At 37.8% G+C, this 18,073-nt stretch overlaps 1 protein-coding gene across 1 annotated transcript in view; it reads left to right on the plus strand.

Moving 5' to 3' along the window:
* The first annotated feature begins 3,000 nt into the window (after positions 1–3,000).
* CROT (carnitine O-octanoyltransferase) overlaps positions 3,001–18,073 on the plus strand; it is a 32,564-nt gene continuing 17,491 nt past the window's right edge. Inside the window, exons 1-8 of the mRNA XM_003782639.3 lie at positions 3,001–3,050; positions 6,210–6,344; positions 10,629–10,753; positions 12,197–12,378; positions 12,514–12,638; positions 14,941–15,049; positions 16,870–16,963; positions 17,070–17,195. Of these exons, the coding sequence (XP_003782687.1) occupies positions 6,230–6,344; positions 10,629–10,753; positions 12,197–12,378; positions 12,514–12,638; positions 14,941–15,049; positions 16,870–16,963; positions 17,070–17,195 (876 nt within the window). The 5' untranslated portion in view covers positions 3,001–3,050; positions 6,210–6,229. The remainder of the gene's footprint in view (positions 3,051–6,209; positions 6,345–10,628; positions 10,754–12,196; positions 12,379–12,513; positions 12,639–14,940; positions 15,050–16,869; positions 16,964–17,069; positions 17,196–18,073) is intronic.

The raw sequence follows: 18,073 nt of genomic DNA on the forward strand, positions 1-18,073 counted from the left end.
ATATTTGACATGTACCCTTGCAATATGCACAGTAGGTGAAGTCCCACTGATGACCCTCCTGCCACCCGTCCACCCCCCACCCCTCCCCTTGCCCTCCTCTTCTCTCCGTCTTTCTGGGCTATAATTGTGCTTTATCTTTCATATGAAAGTATGAGTGATTATGTATTGATTTCATAGTAGTATTGAGTACATTAGGTATTTTTTCCCCATTCTTGAGATACTTTACTAAGAAGAAAACAATCTAGCTCCATCCATGTAAACATAAAAGAGGTAAAGTCTCCATCTTTTTTTTTTTGGCAGTTTTTGGCCGGGGCTGGGTTTGAACCCACCACCTCCAGTATATGAGGCCAGCCCTACTCCTTTGAGCCACAGGCGCTGCCCAAGTCTCCATCTTTTTAATGGAAGTCTCCATCTTTTAATATCAGGTTGCTCTCTTTACACCTCTCATATTTTAATTTACTGTTGGCTACATCCCCAAATGACCAAACCTCTACTGCATCCCATTAAAAATAAGAAAAGATCACATGAGTATGTTCATTTATACATCAGGATGAAATTAGTTTAGAGACTGAGAAAATCCTTAAGATTAGGGCTACTTATTATGCTTGATTACTTATTAGACTAGAGTCTGGACATCAAAATATGAACAAGTAGTTTTCATAATTTTTATAAGAATTTTATCCAGACTTGTCTGTAAAGGCCTTTTTAATTTGTGATATACTGTGAAAGAGCTACATAGGAATAAAAATAAAAGATTTTTTAATGGCAACTTAACAAAATTATCACCACTTGTATTATATGCAAGTTTTTCTGCTGAAAAATATTTTGACTCATAGTCAAGTTTTAATCTTCGGACAACTTCTTGTTATCAGAAATATTTCAAGTACCAGAAACATCATCCTCACCAGCCAGTATCTCCTATCTCACAGACATGCAAACTAGTTCAAATTTAACCTGAATGCAACATAATTTGGAATCTGCCATTACCATATATGTCACATATTAGGAAAAAAACCAAATTATTTTAAATTATCTATTTTTTGCAATTTTGGTACATTTGTTTATCAATATATTTTAAAAGATTATTTTTCTAGACACTCAAATCTCTGTTTCATTCATTTTCTTCAGTTTCACAACTTTTTCTCTATCCAAGAACTCAAGAATCTTTACAGAAACATGTGGCTTCTACTTAAATATATAACAAGACTGGGAGAAAGAGAGTGAAGATAACTGACCCTAAATTCTATGCCAGCAGCAGGCATTGAATAAACTTTTTTTTTTTTTTTTTGTGAGACAGAGTCTCACTATGTTGCCCTGGGTAGAGTGCTGTGGTGTCACTGCTCATAGCAACCTCAAACTCTTGGGCTTAAGTGATTCTCTTGCCTCGGCCTCCCAAGTAGCTGGGACTACAGGCGCCCACCACAAGGCTTGGCTATTTTTTGGTTCTAGTTCTCATTGTTGTTTGGCAGGCCGGGGCTGGATTCCAACCCACCACCTCTGGGGTATGTGGCTGGCGCCCTAGCCGCTGAGCTACAGGCGCCAAGACATGAACAAGCTTTTTAAGAGATGTAAAAATTACAAAAGAGAAAAATGTACAATTAAGGTTTTTTGGTAGCTTTTTATTAATCAGTTTAAGAACTCTATGTTGTAAGCAAATTTTAACATTATCCAGAACACCTTACTTACACACTAAGAGAGAAAAAATTCTTTATCACACTTTCAGAAAGTAGAAGTTCACAATTCTTTACCTAAAACTTTTTGGCAAAGATATATATAAGATTTCATAACTTTTCTTACAAAGGTGTGTCGCCATATACTATGAAACACTTCCAGCAAGCTGCATTTATAATTAAACACTGTAGAAAATTTATGACTATTCACACCAAGAGAACATCCAGCTATAAATAACCTCAATTCCGTTCAGGTTAGACGTTACTATCGAAGGAATGGCAGGTAAGGGATTAGGGCTTGTAATGACATGATAATTCGAAACCTAGTTGTTTATATTTGACATCTAGTTCAGAGCTAGTACACATTTTTGGTGTTTCCTTCCACAAAGGAAATAGCTTCTTTAAAATTAAAAATGAAACCATGTTTTATTTCTGAAGGTAATTTAAAGTGAATTAACCTGTGAAACTAAGTTAACCACATTATTATCTTCCTCTAGTCTAAAACTTGCCTAGCTCCACTCTGGTTAAAAATTACATTTCTTGGCACCATAGTAAAGGGCACCAGATTAGCCCTAAGCGTGTACTGTGAGCATCCCTGGAGGCTTCATGCAGTTTGAGCAGCGTGAAGACCTGCAGAAGGGCAAGGAGACCCAGAATGGCGTGGCGTGCTGCGCGTGCTGCAGCATATCCGAGTTGGGCAATCTTTAGACTTAGAGGATAAAGGGAAAAAGGCAAGCAGGGATCTGTACGGTCACTGTTCTCTTGCCAGGACAAGGGTGTACAATAAGTTTCCTTTATAAAGCACTCGTGTAAGTTCTTGCCTGGAGGCTGCAAAAAAAGTAACCTCAGGAAGGGCAAGGAGCGAGTGATAAGCCAGATCGAGAGAAGAGGAAGGGAAACGGCGCCTAGTCAAGCAGAAGTTCGGTGGAAATGGGTCCGAGACATCCGTTTCTGCATCCATCCAGAGGGCTGGGTACCTTCGTGGGCGGAGCGCGGCCCCACCCCCACCCCCCGAAGCCTTCTCCATGGCCCAGGTCTGGGTGCCGAGCTCCCACAGCATCAAGCAGGAAGCTGCGGCTCCGTAGAGTTCGGACCGCTCTCTGCGGGTACTGAGTAAGCCTTTCCCGGCCCACAGCCAGAACCGACCCCTAGCCGAGGACGTCCGCGAGAGGCGGGGCGGGATCCCACTTTAGCGCCGGCCGGTCAGGTCCACGGCCTCAAGCACGGGGCGGGACCCTCACGGCTTCCCGTCCAATCCCGTTCCTCGATGATCGCGGGGCGGGACCCTCGCGGCTTTCCGTCCAATTCTCACTCCATTGCGGCCCAGATGAACCGCCAGACGCGACTGGAGGCTGCCGCGGAGGGGTCGGGCCGCTGAAGGTGAGGGCGCGGCGGGCCGCTGAAGCAGCACTCCCTCCCTTCCCTAACTCTCCAGCTCTGGGGCGGGGAAAAGTTAAATTGTGTACAACAGAGTTAAATCTCTTAGAACCTCACGGGTGTCCGGATTTGGCTGGGATGTGGTTGTCACTTAGCGTCTCGCCTGCGGGGCTCTGAGAGGGACCCTTCAGGTTGGGCCACTAGGCTGGTCTGTCCAGGTATTTGGTTGGATTTCTCTCACTTGGTGGCTTCTTAAGTGGGCAGAGTTGTCTTGGACTAGTGGGAGGAGACTCTGAGCTCGTTTCCTTCTGCTTCAACTTCAAGTCCTTGACACTCTGCGACGAGTTTTCTGCACAGATACCTGGGCACGGAAAGGTACCTCGTGTCCTGTGGACCTGTCTCTTGGAAGATGTGGTTGTCTGGGCCTAGTTAATCCGATAATTTAATCCTGCTGTCTAGTGCGTGTGTTTGCAATGATTCACAAAAGTTTAAGTCTTGGGGCCTCAGGACCCCTGTATCTTCTGTCTTCCGCGTTGTTTCACCAGGTTTTAATTTTTTTTTTTTCTCTGAAATGTTTAAGCTTGTTTCTTCCTTCCCACAGTTAATAGCCTATTTCGGTTCCCTGTGATTTCAAAACAGTTGTTACAACGGGCTTCTTAAATTCATTTTGGTGTACTACTGGCATGTGACAATCTAATCTTTCACATACTGTTCCTGGTTCTGTGAGTTCCACTCTAATTAAATCCACCCTTATCATCTTCTTAATACTATTGCATTTATGTTGTTTAACTTAATCTTTATAGTTGGGAATTCAAGACAACTCAGTAAAGAATCTGATAATTCATATCTGATAATTCACCTGCTGGTGAGTAAGCACAGTAGTTGGTATGCAATTAGTACTCTTGCTCCAGTTTTCTAGGATCTGTTAAGTGGCAGGGAGTTATACAGAAAATAGCTTTTCTTCTATGTATGTGTATATTATGCTTCTATTGCTGCCATCAGAAATTACTATAGCCTTATCAGTTTAAACTACACAAATTTATTCTTTCACAGCCTCTGTAGATGAAGTCCAGGTAGGTTTTGCAGAATACTCTGCTTAGAATTTCACAGTGCTGAAATTAAGGTTTTTGTGGGTCTGAGTTCTTTTTGGAGGCTCTGAGGGAGAATCCATTTCCAGGCTCATTCCGGTAATTGGTAGAGTTCAGTTTTCCCAACATGTGTCAGCTGGGGCTGTTCTCAGTTCTTGAAGGCTACCTGCATCTTCAAAGCCAGCAGGAGCATCAGGAATCTTTCTAATGCTTTAAAAGTTTGTCTTGTCTTTTGCCACCAACCAGAGAAAGTTCTTTGCACCTAAGGACATAACCAGGAGATGAGATCCACATGGATGATATCCCTATTTAAGGTCTTTTCTGTAGTACATAATACAATCACAGTCACAGGAGTAATGATCTCAGCATATTCACTGGTTCTAGGGATTAGAAGGAGAATTTTGGGGAACCTTTCATAGCAATTCTGCCTACTCCAGTGTAGTTGTTTCAGGCTGCATTATTTCATTTTTATGATGTACTTTTGCAGGTATTTTAAAACAATTCTGAGTTTTATCTAATTACATGATTAGCCACTCTAAGGTGAAGAAAATCACTTTAAGTTAGTTACTTAGGGGCAGTTGGCTAGAATCTTTATTTGGACCCAGATTTACATTTGCATTAGGTCCAAAGCCATGTTTATGGATGGTCACAATTGAGAACAGCCAAAGTCATCAAATAGAATGAGAGGAACAATGAGATCATTCTTATTTATTTTTGGGCTGTTCTATTAGTTGGACAGACTAAGCTCTTCTCCTTAAAAAAGAAAGTCCAAAATACAATGCCCTGAATAAAAGGCTTTTTTCATACGCGAGTCCAGGACTAGCTGGAGATTCTGACAACCTCAATACATGGTTTCTACAGATGGGTCCACGTGCTATTCTAGTTGGCTCTACATAGTAGTCAGTGAGAGGAACAAAAGTGCAGGGAGAACACATGTAGTCCTTTTGGGGAGCATGGCCTGGAAGTGACATGCATACCATAAGGCCACACTGAGCTCCAAGGAAGAGTAGGAAAGATAGAACCAGGTGGCTGTATGTCCTGCTAACACTCAGGATTCTATTAAGAAAGCAGGGGGAAAGGGTATTGGTTAAAAATGGTTTCTGCCACACTCTTATTTTTGATAGTTTTTAATTTGGTCACCTCCTATTTTTTCTTTACATTTTTGTTTTGTAGTCTTCTATGAGCAGAATATTTTGTTTCGCTTTTCTGTTTTAAAAAGTAGTATTTGAAAGGACAGGAATTTCTAATTCAATGTTAATGTTCTTTGATTTCTCAGAAGCTGTTTTAATATGTCATTTAATTTATAAAGCCTTCTTTGAGAAATCTCGTTTTTCATTTAGCACTTGTACACCTTATCCACATCTTGAGTTAATTTGGTTTCTTTGATGAAAACCAATACGTGTGTGGAAAATGTTCAGAATTGCCTTGGGAATACTTGAAATCATTCTAGGGAGACCTGGCATCATCTGCATGATGAGCTTACAGCTTGTCATACGATTTATGTATTCTGTAGCTGTGCAGTTGCACAACACTTCCACACCTCCATAGTACCTTGCTCTTCGGAGTTCTCTCTCAGCCCATAATCCTTTTCCATCCACAAATCTTACCCACCTATCAAGATTTCCTGCAGGTGCCCTCACCCTGTAGGAGTATGGTGCCTTTGTAAGAGAGATTGTAGTCTTAATATATCTGGGTTTGAATCCCTGGGTTTGAGCTTAGGCAAGTTAATAAATCTGAGTTTGGGGTTATTCATACGCAGAATGGCATGTTCCCTAACATGTAGGTAAGGGAGGTAAAATGTTTTCTGTAATGCATACTACATCACCTAGAATGGTAGGTGTTCAATAAACGGTAGCTGACTATACGGGTGCCACTGATCACTCTTTGACTTCTGCATTCTCTCTCTTTTCTTCCTAAGTTGTTTTACTCTAACAGGTTTATAAATTCTATAAGAACTGGGACCAAGTCCTAGATATCCTGTGGTCTCTAAATTCTGGTTTATGGAATTGGATCTAGCATATGTAAGAATATATGTGAGATTGAGGTTGTGAGAGCTGTTTTCTCTTTTATTTAGTTTTCCTATTGTGATTTATCATGGAAAATCAATTGGCTAAATCAACTGAAGAGCGAACATTTCAGTACCAGGATACTCTTCCATCACTACCTGTTCCTTCACTTGAAGAATCATTAAAAAAATACCTTGAATCAGGTATGTTATAGTCTTTTAGTATATATTAATATTGTTTCCTCACTTTGAGTAAACCAGGGATTTTCAACCGGTGTGCTGTGATAGGATCTTAGGTGTGCCACAAAAACTTTTAAAGATCCTTAATTAAATTGTTTTCAAAAGAAGTTTAAAACTCAGTAACTATATATATATATTTTCTTTGCTCTTTCTTTTTGATCAGCATAATTTAAGTGTGCCATGGGATTTTAACTATAGGTTCAAGTGTGCCGTGAGATTAAAAAAAGGTTGAAGAACACTGGAGTAGACATAGAAGGAGGGAAAGGGATTGGTCTTGTTGTCTCAGGGTTGGAAGAGATAAGAGGTAGACAGACAGACAGAATCACTCAGTGTAATTTTTATTGAGAAAAAATTCGTGCACAAGTGGACCTGAGCAGTTCAGACCCATGCTATTCAAGGGTCAACTGTGTCTTTAAGAGAGGTGAAACTTTTCATTCTTTCTCCAGTAAGTTTTTTTTTTGAGACAAAGTCTCACTCTGTTGCCTGGGCTAGAGTGCAGTGGTGTCATCATAGCTAATGGCAGCCTCAAATTCCTGGGCTTAAGTGATCCTCTGCCTCAGCCTTCTGAAGTAGCTGGGACTACAGGCAAGTGCTACCTGCCTGTAGCACTTTCTATTTTTTCTGTTTTTTGCAGAGATGGACTCTTGCTCTTGTTTGGGCTGTTCTCAGATTCCTGTCTTAAGCATCCTCCTCCCACCTCTGCCTCCCAACGTGTTAGGATTATAGACCCAAGCCACCACAATCGGACCCTTTCTTTCTTCATAGTTAATTTTTGCAGTTTGAAAAGCTGGATAGTATTCATAGACTTATGATGAAAAATGTAGTCCTTTGCTCCCTACCCACTCCACTTGGCCTCCTCCCCACTTGTAAATCACACTTGTAAATCACACACAGTCAGGCAAGAATTTCTAAATCTTTTGTGTTTCTTGTGTTTATCTCCATATTTAAACTAATGTTCTCATACTGCTATTTATTGGGTATTTTAGTTGTACATATTATAGATTAACTCCCAAAATGATGTAGATGTAGCTTTTGTACACTCTCCAACTTTCTCTGTCCCCAAAATACATAAAATCTGGCATACCTCTCATTCTATCAATTTAGTTGTACAAAAATCACCCTTTGGGATTAAATCAGAAGTCATCTGATTTAATTTAGAGCTTCACCTGATTTGAATCATTATTTGCCTGATTTAATTAGCCTGCCCATTCAGGGTTTATGATTATACCATTATTCACAAGTGAAGCATGCATTCTACTTTAACTTTTTGCTGCTTTTTTTGTTTTTCTTCATTTTTCATTTGCTTTGTTTTCATAAATTATTCATTCCCAAACACTTCTGTATGCTGAAAATCCTTGAATACTTTTAAATATGTAAGAGATTTTGTTGATTACTTTTCTTCTTAGAGACATCTTTCCTGGACCATTGTACTGCTCTAATCAGTATTAGCTGGTCAGCTATTATCCTGAGGCTTTATTTTGCCATCATTCGGGCCGTTTTCTCCATCGTTCTCTTATGTTGGAGTCTCTGCTTCCTGATGCTTCCTGAAGTTTCCTGAAATTGGTTTCTTCCTCTTCTTTGGTTTACTCTCTTATTTGTATACATCTTCAATAGCTACCTGAGAAAAGATGTTTGAGAGAAAAAGAAATATAAGATCTAAAATTATATTTACTTGATTGTTTAGCTTAGAATTCTGAGATTGAAATAATTTTTCTTAAGACTTTTGAAGGCATTGTTGATTTTTCTTCTTGTTGTTGTTTTGAGACAGAGCCTCACTTAGTCGTCCTTGGTATACTGCTGTGGCGACTATAGGTACCCACCACAGAACCTGCCTATTTTTAGAGACAGGATTTTGCTTTTGCTCATGCTGGTCTCAAACTCCTGAGCTCAAGCAATCCACCTACCTTAGCCTCCCAGAGAGCTAGGATTATAGGCTACTGTTTATTATTCTTTTTTTTTGAAACAGAGTCTCAAGCTGTCACCCTGGGTAGAGTACCATGGCGTCACAGCTCACAGCAACCTCCAACTCTTGGGCTCAAGCGATTCTCTTGCCTCAGCCTCCCAAGTAGCTGGGACTACAGGCACCTGCCACAACGCCTGGCCATTTTCTGGTTGTAGTTGTCATTGTTGTTTGGCAGGCCCGGGCTGGATTCGAACCCGCCAGCTCTGGTGTATGTGGTTAGCGCCTTAGCCACTTGAGCTACAGGTGCCGAGCCATTGTTTATTATTCTTGAGACATCTCATGCCACTTTGATTTTTGATGCTTCTTGTGTGACCTGTTTTTTACTTTAATCTTTTTTCTTTATTGCTAGCATTCTGAATTTCTTGGCAATGTCCCTTGGTGTGTAGCTTCATTCATTCTCTGAGTACTTACTTTGTTTTTTACAGTTATGTTCTTTAGTTCTGGGGATTTTTAAAAATAATGTTTCTTTGATTATTTTCTCTTCCCTTCTTTGCTCCCTCCTTTTGGAACTAAGTCCTTTTGATCTAAGCTTTTAATGAAAACATTTTTTCTCTTTCATTATTAATGCCTTTATGTTTTGGTTTATTGTTTAATATCATGAATTCATTGTTTGTTCTCTGACTCGTGAGAAGGGCTATCCTAAAATCCCTGGGAATCTTTAGTTATCTTTATTTAAGAGTGAGACTCTAAAAAGCTGATTAGGAAGTCTATGTGCATGGGTAGGACCTGGGAACTGCTGGGCCTTAATTTTGGGTAACAGGGCAGAGACCTAGTGATTCCAAATAGTGGCCCCTTTCTTTTAAACTGATTAAGTTCGTCAAAGAGAAATCCTCTTAAGTCTTGACTAGAGGGCATATGTCAGTGTTTTGGAGTTGGAGGGCTCATCAGTCAGGGTCCACACTTTTATTATAATCCCCCTTTTTAGTATGGTCTGGAAACCATGTGTTCTGCCTTGTCCGGTTCAGTTTCTCCTAAGAGTAAACCTTCTGACTTTTGCTGGCATTAGGAAGAAGTTGCCTGGCTTTGTAGAATGGAGGAAATCTACAAGGGCGATTATGGAGGCAGTGGTTGTCTTAATTGCTACTTTTGGAGATTTTTAGTTAATCCTCATCTTTAGATGTACACTGTGTCTTGAATTCTTGACCCTTTTTTAGATTCTACTGAAGGAATTGGCTTACTACTTAATTTGCACCTAACCCTACCCCTAGCTCCCACTACCTTCTACTCCCTAGGTTTTAGATATTAACTTTCTCTATTCTACAGAGCCAGTCGCCATTTTCTTGTGTGTTTTCTAATTTGTAAAATATTGTCTGCTGTCCTCTTTTCTTTTATTTTCTTTATCCTTGTGGATTTTTGCCTTTATTACTTTTTCCATTTTAGTGGGTTTAGAAGGAATGGAACTAAACCTGTATGTTTGATTCATTTTGTTTAACTGGAAACCCTCTGATACTTTATTCTTTTTTCCCTCTTTAATTGACTTTAATATGGGAATTCTAATTTCTTTATTTAAAAATTCATGGATTATTTACTTTTTTTGAGAATTCACTTATGCTGTCTTTGAGTACAGCTATTTAAATTGACTATTTATTTATTTATTTATTTTTGCACTTTTTTTTTTCCCTCCCCTGGGCCAGTTTGAACCTGCTACCTCCAATATATTATGGGGGCCAGCACCCTACTCCTTTGAGCCACAGGTGCTGCCCTAAATTGACTTTTATAGTTTGTTAGGTAAGAGTTTGAAGAGGCAGAAATCAAACAAAAGGAAGATATTAATGGTTCCTGATTTATATTTATTTTATAGCTTAATTTTCAGAACATTTGTTTCTTGTAGAATAGGAATTTTGTGTCTTCGTTTTTTGGAAGGAAAGCATTATTGCCAATGAGGCATCCTAATGTACTCTGAGTAGGACTTATACTGCAGACATATTTAATTTGCATACATAATGTTTAAGAGTCTGATTTTCTTCACTACTAATAGCTAATAGTCCCACCTTCATAATTTTAACTGTCATCTAGAATTATTTTAAAAGAATTTTTTAGGGAACTGTTAATCAGATTATATAATATCCACTGTTTTATTTTTTACAGTATCTCACATTGTTGCTTTTCAACCATTCTCATGTTGTAAACCCTATTGTAATTTATTGTACTGCTCTAATATTTAATATAATACTACTGTGTTTTACCTACCTGATTCTAAGGATTTGTGTAAGTAATAATAGTAATAGAAATGACTTGGTGGTACTTGATGTCCAAATACTTTAATATATGTTTTTTCTTTATAGTAAAGCCATTTGCAAATGAAGACGAATACAAGAAAACTGATGAAATCGTTCAAAAATTTCAAAATGGAATTGGCGAAAAATTGCACCAGAAATTACTTGAAAGGGCAAAAGGAAAAAGAAATTGGGTATTTATCATTATACTTATGATTACAAAATTGGTGATTAAGGAATGAGAAGTAAAAATGTACATAGCTTTCATTTTTAAACAATTGCTATAAAATTTTCTGCATTCACTATTGTCATTATCATCGTTTGAAAGAATGAATGAATGAATGAATGACATAACGCTGGGAAGTTTTGAGTGTTGTGTGTGGGTCCCTATCGTATGGGAACTTGTTAAAATGCAGAGTTCCAGGGATTATTGATTTTGATTCATTATGTTGGGAATGAGGCCTAGAAATCCTTATTTGAACTACCAATCCATGTAGTTCTGATTGAGGTGATTTATAGACAATGCTTAAGAGAAGCATTGTACAGACGACTATTGCTTGAGAAAAACTTACTAAAGCAGATCTGTCATACGTGGTATAGAAATATTTAAACGGTATGTGGAAGAAAAGGGGGCTTTACAAAATTGGAGTGAAGAATGGTTATAAATATTGTGTGTTAGATAAATTAATGGAGAAGCTGTTACAGTAATTATTGAAGATCTAAATAATCTTCCATGAGGAATCTTTGAATACTTCAGCTCAAACACTTCTGTACTTCACTGTTAAGAACCAAAGGATGAGTTTTCACAATTAAAAAGCATTGCCTTAGCCTAGAAATAATGATTGCAACTATCTTTTAAGTTTAGAAATAAAAAGCAAGCTGATTTTTCTGATGAGCCACTGGTATCTATTATGGAATAATAAAATTTTATTCTTTCATATTCCCTTTGTTCTTTGTTTTGAGCCTTGAGTGATTTTAATTAAAATGAGGTAAAGGTTCAGAAGTTGTTCTGTTTGTATGCTTTTGGCTTATGACTTTTTCTGAATTACTAATTATAATTTACAACTTCAGTTTCTTCAGAAAGAATTCCAGATAATTTTATAAGATATACTTGTTTACACATGAAATTCCAAGAAGGACATACAGAGAACAGTGTCAGAAAAATGTAAATTAGTGTTAAGCCTACTGAAAAGTTTCTCTGTTTCTGATTTAGTATTTCAATTTTTATTTGGAAAAGGAAATGATAAATGTCTTAATAACTGTTATTATTAGTTAAGGATTTGCTAATCCCTAAGTGCTTCATGGAGTATTTGTGTTCTGATACAGGTTATATGTAGACCAGGCTTCAAGTCATATTTGTGACTTTAATATGATAATCTGTCCAAAAATGCCTTTCAGTGCTTTCTTTTATGTTTTTGATGGTATTAAACCAACTAACGTATAAGAGCCTACAGTTCCCCCAAATAAGAAATTGTCACAGTAGCAATTTTCAAAATCTATGACAATTTAAAACAAAAGAACATTTTTAAATGTTGAAGAATAATTAAAGAATAAATGTAGCTTGCCCTTTTTATTGCTGGCAATTACACATGCACGGATTATGAAGAACATTAGCTGATATTCTCCATTTCTTTCAGCTGGAAGAGTGGTGGCTGAATGTTGCCTATCTGGATGTTCGTATACCATCACAACTGAATGTCAACTTTGCGGGTCCTGCAGCTCATTTTGAACACTATTGGCCTCCAAAGGAAGGCACTCAATTAGAAAGAGGAAGTATAATTCTTTGGCATAACTTTAACTACTGGCAGCTATTAAGAAAGTAAGAACACTTAAGTGAATTTAATAACAGATTTACTGGAAGCTTAATTTACTTATCTGGGGATAAATACCACAGTTGTGACTGGTTTTTAAGTTTCTTGATGTATTCTTGATTAAGATGATTGTTTTTTAATAGAGAAAAAGTGCCTGTTCATAAAGCTGGAAATACTCCTCTAGATATGAATCAATTCCGAATGCTGTTTTCTACTTGCAAGGTTCCAGGAATTACTAGAGACTCAATCATTAATTATTTTAGGACTGGTAAGTAAAAATGTGAGTACATTTTTTAGTAAAGGCATTGGAATTTGAGGAGTCTTCTACTAAGATAATGTGTAACATATAATTTTGAAGAATATTTCTGTATGGGCTTTGACAAATCAAAGGCTTTCTGTGACTTTGATTAAATGACTTAAAGATATTTAAGTCATTCTGACTCAATTGTATTATTATTATTTTGAGACAGAGTCTCACTATGTCACCCTGGGTAGAGTGCTGTGGCATCATAGCTCACAACAACCTCAAACTCTTGGGCTTAAGCGATTCTCTTGCCTCAGCCTCCCAAGTAGCTGGGACTATAGGCACCTGCCACAATGCCTGGCTATTTTTTTTGTTACAGTTGTCATTGTTGTTTAGTTGGCCCAGGCAGGGTTCAAACCCACCAGTATTGGTGTAGGTGGTTGGCGCTCTAACTGTTGTGGGCGCCAAGCCAATTTTATTACTTATTTTTTTGAGACAGAGTCTCTCTCTTCTGCCTGGGCTAGAGCGCAGTGGTATCATCAGGCATGGGAATGGATTTTCTAAACTACGTCTTGTGTGGTTCAACACAAATCTGATGGTTATATTGTATCTTTTTTTTTTTTTTTTTTTTTTTTAGAGACAGAGTCTCACTTTGTCATCCTTGGTAGAGTGCCATGGCATCACAGCTCACAGCAACTTCCAGCTCTTGGGCTTAGGCGATTCTCTTGCCTCAGCCTCTTGAGTAGCTGGGACTACAGGCATCTGCCACAACGCCTAGTGATTTTTTTTGTTGCAGTTTGGCTAGGGCCAGGTTCAAACCTGCCACCCTTGATAGATGGGGCCAGCACCCTACTCACTTAGCCACAGGCACCACCCTATGTTGCATCATTTAAAATTAAAATTTAGTTGAAGAAATGAATTATGAGTCAGCATTAAGGAAATCCTGGAGCATGGGATCTGAGTGTTTCTATTCTTGTTCTTTATCACCTGAATTATCTTTTTGAGTGTTTGCTTACATCTGGTCATCGTACCCCATTTCTCTTCATTGAGTATGCTTTTTTTCCTTATGAGGCAAAAGCCTAGAGTCAGTCTTCTTGGGGGCACTTCAGATTAACTCATCAAACTTTTGTTTTTACTGGCAGTTGTTTGATGTTAATTTCCTCTTGGTGTCCTAGCATATTTTGAAAGGGAAAATTCTGCTGTGGTAACTGATGGTTTTCTGTTATTTTAGGAATTTTTACTTTTTATGAATTGAATGACAGTTTATAATTACTACAGAGTGTAACTAGGAATCATTATTTTTCTTACATAAAGTTTTCTATAATGTAAAAATTTTGACTGGATACAATGACTCATACCTGTAATCTTAGCACTCTCAGAGGCTGAGGTGGGAGCATTTCTTGAGGTTAGGAGTTTAAGACCAGCCTGAGCAAAGCCAGATCCAGTCTCTACAAAAAATAGAAAAAATTAGTTGAGCATGGTGGCTTGCACCTGAAACCCTAGCTGCTCAGGAGGCTGAGGTAGGAGGATGACTTGAGTACAGGAGTTTGAAGTTGCCATTCACTATATATCAACTATGATGATGCCATTACACTCCACCTAGGTAATAGAGTGAGATACTATCTCAAAAAAATAAAGTTATCTGATGAGTAACACTAAAATAATCCCAAAGAGAAACTTAATTCAAATGACTCTCTGGTAAGAGAGTCTTCTGGTCCTCTTCTCTTCTTCCCATTCCTGTTCCTGTCCCTAAATAAAGCTAGAAAGCCCCACAGCAATTTGGGATTTTTTTTTTTTTAGACAGTATCACTATGTCGCCCTTGGAAGAGTATTGTGGTGTCACAGCTCACAGCAACCTCTAACTCTTGGGCTTAAGTGATTCTCTTGCCTCAGCCTCCTGAGTAGCTGGGACTACAGATGCCCACCACAATGCTTGCTATTCTTTGTTGCAGTTGTCATTGTTGTTTAAACCAGGGCCAGGTTTAAACCCACCAGCCTTGATGTATGTGGCCGGCGCTATAACCATTGTGCTATGGGCACCAAGCCAATAATTTGGGATTTAAATGATTTTCAGGGTGTACAAATATTTGAAACTTTTTGCAGGTTTCTAGATGTCTTACAATGGGAAAGTTTGAAGAGTATGTGTACATTTTAATATCATGATAACTGAAATTCCATTAACTTGTTTTTGTTCATATGATATATTTGATGAATATATGATAAAATATTGGAGAAATGGTTATTTTTTCCTATTGGATGTATGCAGCTTTACTCCTGTTTATCTTTGGGAGATATGAATCTTGTGTTTTCTATTTTCTTTTTCCAGAGAGTGAAGGGCGTTCCCCAAATCACATTGCAGTGCTGTGTCGAGGTCGAGTTTTTGTCTTTGATATAATTCATGAAGGATGTTTGATCACCCCACCAGAGCTTCTCAGGTTCTCATATTACTTTCTTGAGTCTCATTAGATTTTAAGCTTTTGCTTAAGTTAAAATGTAAATGTTTCGGATTGCATTTCTGTAAGGTAATAATAAGCTAAAAAAGAAGAATTTTTTATGTGCTTATTTTTTTAAATATATTTGTATATTCTTGTTAAATTTTTAATTTTACTAGATTTATTTGAATATGTTCTACTTGGAAAAAAGGAAATATTATAGTTATTACCAGTTCCATTCGCTGCCTCAGAATTAATCATTGTTAGTAGTTTGGTGTATTCCACCTTTCCAAATCTTTTGCAGTGTATTTATGTGCACATATATGTGTAACTTACTTTTCATATATAGTATGTATTCTTTTATATATATATATAGTATTATTTTGAATGTATATGTTTTTAATGTATATTATGGAAATTTTCAAAATGTATGAGGAATTATATAATGAAGTCCTCCCCATGTACCCATCTTCTAGCTTCAATAGTTAACCAACTACTGGCTTTAGTAGTTGTCTTATCTCTTCTGTTAAGAGAGGCAAGGCAACTTGTTACCACCACAAATGCATATTATTGGGTAAGGAAACCTTTATCTGCTCTATAGGACACTATTAATTTGCAAATAAAAAGGGGTGATTTTATTATACTAAGGAAATTTCTTCATCAATATTATAATTAACAAGTAGTGTGAAATTATACAAATCAATAGCTATGTTCTTTCCAAGTTTGAATGCTGAAACCACAAATAAGGCATGGCTACTAGAAGTGTTTATTGACCATTTATTAAGCCACGTTATTTCACTCTCTAAGGAATCATTGGAAGCTTTCATATTGAAGTCATTTCTTAGCACATGCCATGAAGAAATAGGGATAAAACTAACGTTCTGTGGATTTTTGATTGGTGCAAATTTCTTTCTTTTCTTCCCCTTCCCCTTTTCCCCCCTTGTCCTTTCTTTGCTTCCTTCCTTCTCCCCTTCCTTCCCTCTTCCCTTCTTCCCTTTCCCCTTTCCAGATAGAGTCTCACTTTGGGTAGAGTGCTAAGTGCCATTACAGCAACCTCAAACTCTTAGACTCAAGCAATCCTCTCACCTCAGCCTCCCAAGTAGCTGAGACTATAGGCACTCACCACAACACTGGGCTAGTTTTTCAAAGTTTTTGGTAGAAGTGGGGTCTTGCTCTTGCTCAGGTTGGTCTCAAACTCCTGAGCTCAAGCAATTCAACCCTCCTCAGCCTCCCAAAATGTTAGGATTACAGGCATGAGCCACCACACCTGGCCTGAAACTCGTAAGACTGGAAGCAGAGAATAATGAGGAGGCAATAGTTTATCCTCAGCTAATAGTGTCTTTAAAATATAATGACTAGCGGTAACATGTGAAGATATTTAGTACATGGTACTTCTGGTTTTGAGGTAAAACGTACATATTCGGTATACAGAAAGTTCTCTCATTAATATTTATGCATGTTGTTTTTAGTTAGATATGATGTACATGCAATTTATGAGATTGATTACCAGGATATTTTTCCAGTTCATTGTTGTAAGGGGCATTTACTTGGAACCCAGAAATGCATGCACATTTTCAAAATATAAATAAATATAAGCCAAAGTCAAATTTATTTACTTAAGTTGTTGTCAAATATAATTTTGGTGTTAATCACTTTTCTAAAAAAAGATGGAATGTAAGAAATTTATTGTTCTTGATGTCATAATTAATTTCTTTGAGTATATATCAAAATACTTAAATATGATCAACATTATGACCTGCTAAAGGCCAAAGTAGCCCCTATCTGCCTATGCACTCTTTGAATCCTCTTTACTCTTTCATAAGACAGTTGACATACATCCATAAGAAGTGCCATAGTGAACCCGATGGACCTGGGGTAGCAGCATTAACTAGCGAGGAGCGAACTCGATGGGCTAAGGTTAGGGTTTACACTTTTTAAAATGAATCTTTAACTCTTTTTGAGATCTTTCTGGCTATGTTGTACTTAAATTGTAACATGTAATTATTGTCTTCTTGCCCTTTAGGCTCGGGAGTATCTGATTGGTCTTGATCCAGAGAATTTTAATATGTTAGAAAAAATTCAGAGTAGTTTACTGGTTTACTCCCTGGAGGATAGCAGTCCACATGTAACACCAGAAGATTATTCTCAGGTACATAACTATCTTGTGCTGTTTTTTCTTCTTGTAAATTTTTCTGGAGGACTATGTTTATTGGACCTGAGATTTTGTCTTTCCTTTTTTATATTCATGCTCTTTTTTATTTTTTTTTATTTTTATTTATTTATTTATTTATTTTGAGACAGAGCCTCAAGCTGTCCCCCTGGGTAGAGTGCTGTAGCATCACAGCTCACAGCAACCTCCAACTCCTGGGCTCAAGTGATTCTCCTGCCTCAGCCTCCCAAGTAGCTGGGACCACAGGCACCCGCCACAACGCCTGGCTATTTTTTGGTTGCAGCTGTCATTATTGTTTGGCGGGCCCAGGCTGGATTCAAACCTGCCGCCTTAGGTGTATGTGGCTGGCACCTTAGCCACTTGAGCCATAGGCGCCAAGCCTATATTCATGCTCTTAACACTTTTTTTTAGTTATGCAATATGTACATACCAAATTAAAGCGTATACATAAATAGTGCTTTGTAAATCCTTGCTACATTTTTTAGGATTCTTCAGATATAATTTTTACTTTTAAAGAAATATAACTGTTGATTGCATATCTCATGTCAGAGTTTCTCAACCTTTTTATTAATGGCCAACACAGAAAATGTGTACAGAACACTGGGTTAAATGAACTTTTTTTGGTCAAAGATAGCAATGAGAATCTACCTGTAACCCACACTGGTGTATCTTGACACTTTAGTTGGGAGGGTCTGCCCTATGAATTATCCCCCTAGTAGGTGATTTGTTATATCATTTGATTTTATTGAACACACTGACTTTGGTGAGTTTGATTATAAATGTGGCCTTATTTTGTGCCCCTCCCTTCCCACCACCTGATATTTTTATTTCCTGGGAAATAACAAGAGGTAGTAATT

This window comes from Otolemur garnettii, unplaced genomic scaffold, assembly GCF_000181295.1.
Source record: "Otolemur garnettii isolate 467f Iridium unplaced genomic scaffold, OtoGar3 scaffold00005, whole genome shotgun sequence".
In the NCBI taxonomy this organism is placed as follows: domain Eukaryota; kingdom Metazoa; phylum Chordata; class Mammalia; order Primates; family Galagidae; genus Otolemur; species Otolemur garnettii.